The sequence below is a fragment of the Danio rerio genome, chromosome 3 (assembly GCF_052040795.2).
Source record: "Danio rerio strain M-AB ecotype USA chromosome 3, GRCz13ab, whole genome shotgun sequence".
Classification (NCBI taxonomy): domain Eukaryota; kingdom Metazoa; phylum Chordata; class Actinopteri; order Cypriniformes; family Danionidae; genus Danio; species Danio rerio.
Window position 1 is genome coordinate 66148230 of NC_141023.1, and position 6771 is coordinate 66155000.

The 6771-nt window shown below is 37.0% G+C and overlaps 1 protein-coding gene and 1 long non-coding RNA gene across 2 annotated transcripts in view; one reads left to right on the forward strand and one right to left on the reverse strand.

Annotated features, from left to right (window-relative positions):
- Window positions 1-4423, reverse strand: part of ubald2 (UBA-like domain containing 2) — a 28623-nt gene extending 24200 nt beyond the window's left edge. The window contains 1 exon segment of the mRNA NM_001020768.1: window positions 4226-4423. Within this exon segment, the coding sequence (NP_001018604.1) occupies window positions 4226-4345 (120 nt within the window). The 5' untranslated portion in view covers window positions 4346-4423.
- Window positions 111-4451, forward strand: LOC147846134 (uncharacterized). The gene is made up of 3 exons (XR_015481515.1): window positions 111-795; window positions 1845-1957; window positions 2426-4451. It is a non-coding gene; the product is annotated as an uncharacterized LOC147846134 (long non-coding RNA).
- Window positions 4452-6771: the final 2320 nt, after the last annotated feature.

The following is a 6771-nucleotide window of genomic DNA, read 5'->3' on the forward strand; positions in this document are numbered from 1 at the left end:
ATATATATATATATATATATATATATACACATACATACATACATACATACATACATACATACATACACACACATACAGTTAAAGACAGCATTATTTTCTTCTTTTTTTTTCCAAATCATGTGTAACAGAGCAAATTTTCACAGTATGTCTGATAACATTTTTTCTTCTGAAAAAAATCTTATTTGTTTTATTTAGGCAAGAGTAAAAGTTTTTAATTTTTTTAAACACCATTTTAAGGACAAAATTAGTAGCCCTTTTAAGCAAATTTTTTTTCTCATTAAGCTATAGAACAAACCATTGTTATACAATAACTTGCCTAATTATCCTAACCTGCCTAGTTAACCTAATTAAGCCTTTGAATGTCACTTTAAGCTGTATAGTAGTGTCTTGAAAAATATCTAGTAAGATATTATTTACTGTCATCATGACAAAGACAAAATAAATCAGTTCTGTATTCAAATACAGAAGTTGAACAATCAAAGGTAAAACAACATGGCCATCATTGTATACTTAATTAAAAAAATAACTATATTTATTAACATTTTCATCTTTACTCTTTATAAATCATATAATTCTGCAATGTAATCGATGCTTAAACAATGTATTGTTCAGCCCTACTTTGTTGCCATGGTATTGCGGAGAAGATGAGCAACCTTCATGAACCAAGAACAACTGAATTGTAACTAGTCATCTAATCTGGCTTCATGGTATGGACCACAGAGTCATGGGTTTAAATCACAATAAATTTATGAATGAATTTACATTGTGGATAAAAGCTTTGACTCTATGGACTGGGTTTCTACTAGGGTTGTAACGGTATGAATTTTTCACGGTATGATAATCGTCTAAAACAATACCACGGTTTGACGGTTTCGCGGTATACGGTATGTTACAAATGTTACAAAATAATAGAACAGTGAAGCAAATTTGACTTTTTCCATATAATATATTTTAGTTACTATAAACAACACCACTTACAATGAACAAATAAAAATAAGAAAATAATAAATAATGTGTCAAAGTCCAAATAAAGTCCAAATAAACATGGTGCAAATCCTCAGTAAAAAATAGATATAAATATTTACTATACTATAAATAGTTACATAACGAAACTAGATTCAATATGGAACATCCTTAGGTTCTCTGTGCCAGCATGGATATGGATCTGGTTGTATGCAATGCAGACAAACAGCTGCATCTTCATTTGCGTCTTTTGAAAACAGCAAGAGCAGCAGTTCGTCTTTGCTGTGTCACTGTTTTGTCATGTTTCTGTGCTGCTGTGCATGCAAAAGTACTTAGTATGAGAATTATTTCATGCAAAACTTTTTTTTTGCGTTTTATTTAGCCGCGCATAAATGTATGCCTATCTCTCATTCTGTGTTGTTCAAAAAGCTTGGTCCACAAACAAAAGCGAAACCTATGCTTATTGGTTGTGATATAGCGAGTTTGAACCAATCTGGGCATGGAGGAGGGACAATGCATCAATGTATCATGTCTGGTTTGTCCGGAGACACAGTGACGAGCGTTTCTTTGTCAAATCAGCGTTGTCAAATGTTGATGACGTAACCGCACTGATTCCGGAGCCGCTGAAAGTCCGCGAATGTTATGTGATACAGCACTGGAAAGCTGAGATTCTCTTCTTTATGCCAATCTTTGAATTGTATGAATCGGATCAGCGGATCAAAAGTTATTAAACATTTAAGAGCAATACTTATTTTTAGCCGCGGGCGGCTGTCTCGGTCTTTAAGGGTTAAAACCGTTGATATGCAATTGTTCATGGTATGATAATCGTGCACGTTCAAATCGTGGTAAACCGTCATACCGGTATATTGTTACAACCCTAGTTTCTACAATATCGAATTTAACCAGTTGAGGTAAATTTATAGGTATTGTTTGAGGTATTGTTTATTGTTGAGGTATTGTTTGCAAATTCTAAATGAGGAAATCATATTAGCAGGCAATGACCATCAAAGTAGAACACTGTTCACAGTGAGGTAAATAGTGCTAATGTTGTTTTGAAGTCATGCTTGCATGCGATTTTAGACCGAATATTTAAAGTAGCATGTCAGAAATAGTCTTTGTTCAAAACTGATCTAATGTGCAAATATAAAACCAACTTGGACATTGTCTATGTGCCAGTTTCTCAAATGTTTATCAATCATACTAAGTAAAACTGCATACAAGTTTCCTGTAAGGGGTAGGGTTTGTATAGGACCAAAGTAAATACATATGGACAGTATAAAAAACATTGAAACCAATAAAATGTCCCCATGATTCAGAATAACAGACGTTATATTCAGCTCCCTATATTGTTTACTATGGTACTTTGAATATTCGGTTTAAAACCACATGCAAGACTTCAAAACAACATTAGCACTATTTGACTATTGAACAATGTTGTACTTGAGACATTGCCTGCTAACAGGACATCACTAATGATATTTCACAAAGAATACTCTTATAAAATTATATTATTAAGAAGAAAGTCTGAATGTGTAAATAAAAAAACTCAATTGTATTCATTTCGACTTCATCTCATGCTGAGGTGGCCAGTGTTTACATACCGTTGAGAGGGCTAGCATGTGTTAGCCCGCTAGCCAGGCTGCCTCTTCAAGGAAACAATTAGGCAGATCAGCTTTGTGTTTGAATCCACAGTAAAGCACCAGCAGCTCACTGAGATTATCAGTATTACAGACCGAGACACTGGATCATGGAAACCAACAGGAGACTTCATAGTTATGTAAATCAAGGCAAAGCTGCTCAAAATAAAAGAGGGCATTCTTTGCACTATTTGGTTTCAGGATGTTTTTGGTTTTACAAAGAGTGAAGGAAACATTCATATAGAGGCACTGACAGTGGGATAAATAGAGACGGAGATAAACGATTGGTTTTGTATTCGCACATTCATGAACAGTGACAATTTCTGACATCCTACTTTAAATATCCGGTCTGAAATCGCATGCAAGTTAGCAACATTAGCACGATTTGATTAACTGAACGATCAATGTTGTACTTTGATAGTCATTGGCTGCTTATATGCTTTCCTTATTTAGAATTTGTAAAGAGTACTTATCTGAAAATATATTAAGTCTGAATGTGCAAATAAAAAAACAATATTGAGGTAAAGTTGGTTTTATATTTGCACATTCATTCAGTGATAACTTGTGACACGCTCCCTATAATGTTTACCATGGTACTTATAATGTTTTACCATGGTACGGTCTAAAGTCGCATGTAAATATGACTTGAAAAACAACATTAGCACTATTTAACAGACTGTAAACAATCAATGTTGTACTTTAATAGTCATTGGCTTGCCATTTTGAACTGACAAACAATACTTCTATGAAATGACCATAAGAAGTCAATCTAAAACCAAATTTACCTCAATCTATTCAAAGTACTGAGGTAAAGTTGGTTTAATATTTGCACATTTTTTCAGTGACAGCTTGCGACATTATATCGTTTACCATGGTACTTTGAATATTCAGTCTGAAATCACATGCAAGTATAACTTCAAAACATTAGCACTATTTAATTGACTGTAAACAATTAATGCTGTAATTTGATAGTCATTGGCCACTAATATGATTTCTCCATTTTGAATTTACAACATATTCAGTTTGAATATAAAACCAAATGTACCTCTATCCCATATGTAACCTCCTCATTGAGGTAGTTATATTTGAACATTTTAACGTTCACCTTCTTAATATAATGTCAGTATTGTTTGTAAGTTCTAAATAGGGAAATATTATTTGCAGCCAATGACTAAGTAACTTACACGACTGTTCACAGTCAACTAAATAATGCTAATGTTGTTTTGAAGCCATGCTTACATGAGATTTCAGGCCAAACGTTCATTAAAAATAAACGAATGTGCGAATATAAAACCAACTTTACCTCATTTACCTTCTCCTGTAATGCTCGTGTGTAATAGCCATGTCATTATACACATTTGTGTGCTGATGTCACAAAAACAAGCGCTCTCACACACACACACGCGCGCGCACACACGTAAACAAACACGACGTGTGCATATATAATGAAGAAAAAACGCTTTGTCAGACATTTACAGAAACCACACGACTGTACCTCAGAAATATCATCAGTTTAATACAGGGAAGCGATGTAAATGCTCATCTTTTGTGCTCAGCGGCTATACCGAAATGTGTGTGTGCACATTAATGGCGTTATCGATCACTAATCAGCGGTTGTACGTTACCTCAAACTGCCAGTGCGCCGCCTGGAGAAGCTGCTTCGCCTGATCCGCCGCACATCCCGCGGTCAAAACAAACTGGTTAATCATCACTTGATGCCTTAATTCGTCCATATTTACCGACATCTCCGGTATTCGGTGCTCCCGTGAACGCAAAACCGCTTGTGTGTCCGTTAAAACAGGCCCTTCCCTTCACGCCCGCTCCTCGTTCTCTCCTTCCAGTAACAACAAATATTTTCGTGTCATCATCATCATCACCAACAACAAACCCGAGCGCGGCCTCTGATTGGCTGCAGGGGCAAAACAGAGAGTACACACTGATTTCCTATTGGTCCGTGGAGAAATTGCGAATCGGCTCAAGTGAGGTAATTTAAAGCAACGCAGCACATGTGATTGGAGGACGAAGAGCAGCTTGAGCACTGTTATTGGTCGGAACTGAAAGAAGAGTGGCGGGTTGTCATTGGTCAGCTTAGTAATGTATGTTTACATTGATACATACGCTACTACTGTGTGTGTTTGTGTGTGTGAATGTGTGTATGTGTGTGATCCATCAGAGCTACGGGTTTTAATAATTCAGACGAATGAATATGAAACTGAATATGATTATATATTGGTACCATTTAAAGTGCACACACACAAACACACACATTTATTTATTTTTTTGTAATAATAATTTGTAATAATTTATTTTCATTAAATTTGTATTTCGTTTGTTTTAGGGTAATTACTATTTGTTTATGTAAATAAATTTAGGATAATGGATTAATTTTAATCATATTTAATCATGCATTCATTTTCTTTTCAGCTTAGTCCCTTTATTTATCAGGGTCGCCACAGTGGAATGAACCGACAGCCTATCCAGCACATGTTTTACACAGCCAATTTAGCTTATTTAATTCCCCTATAGCGCATGTGTTTGGACTGTGGGAGAAACCGGAGCACCCGGAGGAAACCCACACCAACACGGGGAGAACATGCAAACTCCACACAGAAACGCCAACTGACCCAGCCGGGACTCGAACCAGCGACCTTCTTGCTGTGAGGCCACAGTGCTAATCACTAAGTCACCGTGACATATTTCATCATTTTTGTATTAATTGTCTTGAAACTACTATACTATTTTAATCCATTGTTTTTATATTAATGTTTCAATTAATATTTCTCACTTATTTATTTAAAAAATGTGTATACTTTTATTGAGGACAATGTCAAAAGCCATTTTTACAGTGTAAATTCACACTTTTTGCTGTGAGAATTATTACTGAGAAAAAGTGTATGCTTTCATCTTTTGGTTTCTGGCCAATTATGATTAATTTTGCTTGTAATTAGTGTTTTATTTTTTATTTCCATATTTATTATTACTAATTTTACCCTAATTTGCATTTGTTTGTGTTTTATTACATATATACACACACACACACACACACACACTTACCGGCCACTTTATTAGGTACACCTACGCAACGCAAATTTCTAATCGGCCAATCACATGGCGGCAGCTCAATGCATTTAGGCATGTGGACATGTTCAAGACGATCTGCTGCAGTTTAAACCGAGAATCAAAATGGGGAAAAAGGGGGATTTAAGTGACTTTGAACGTGGCATGGTTGTTGATGCCAGACAGGCTTGTCTGAGTATTTCAGAAACTGCTGATCTACTGGGATTTTCACGCACAACCATCTCTAGGGTTAACAGAGAATGGTCTGAATAAGAGGAAATATCCAGTGAGCGGCAGTTCTGTGGGCACAAATGCCTTGTTGATGTCAGAGGAGAATGGCCAGACTGGTTCCAGCTGATAGAAAGGCAACAGTAACTCAAATAAGCACTCGTTACAACCGAGCTCTGCAGAAGAGCATCTCTGAACACACAACACGTCCAACCTTGAGGCGGATGGGCTACAGCAGCAGAAGAGCACACCGGGTGCCGCTCCTGTCAGCTAAGAACAGGAAACTGAGGCTACAATTCACACAGACTCACCAAAACTGGACAATAGAAGATTGGAGAAACGTTGCTGCTCTGATGAGTCTCCATTTCTGCTGACACATTCAGATGCTGGGGGCATCAACAACATGAAAGCATGGATCCATCCCGCCTTGTATCAGCGGTTCAGGCTGGTGGTGGTGGTGTAATGGTGTGGGGGAGATTTTCTTTGGGCACCACAGCCTACCTGAGTATTGCTGCTGACCATGTCCATCCCTTTATGAGCACAGTCATCTTCTGATGGCTACTTCCAGCAGGATAACGCAGCATGTCATAAAGCTCAATCATCTCAGACTGGTTTCTTGAACATGACGATGAGTTCACTGTACTCAAATGGCCTCCACAGTCACAAGATCTCACTCCTATAGAGCACCTTTGGTATGTGGTGGGACGGGAGATTGGCATCATGGATGTGCAGCCGACAAATCTGCAGCAACTGTGTGATGCTATCATGTCAATATGGAGCAAAATCTCTAAGGAATATTTCCAGTACCTTGTTGAATCTACGCCATGAAGGATTAAGGCAGTTCTGAAGGCAAAAAGGGGTCCAACTCAGTACTAGTAATAACTAG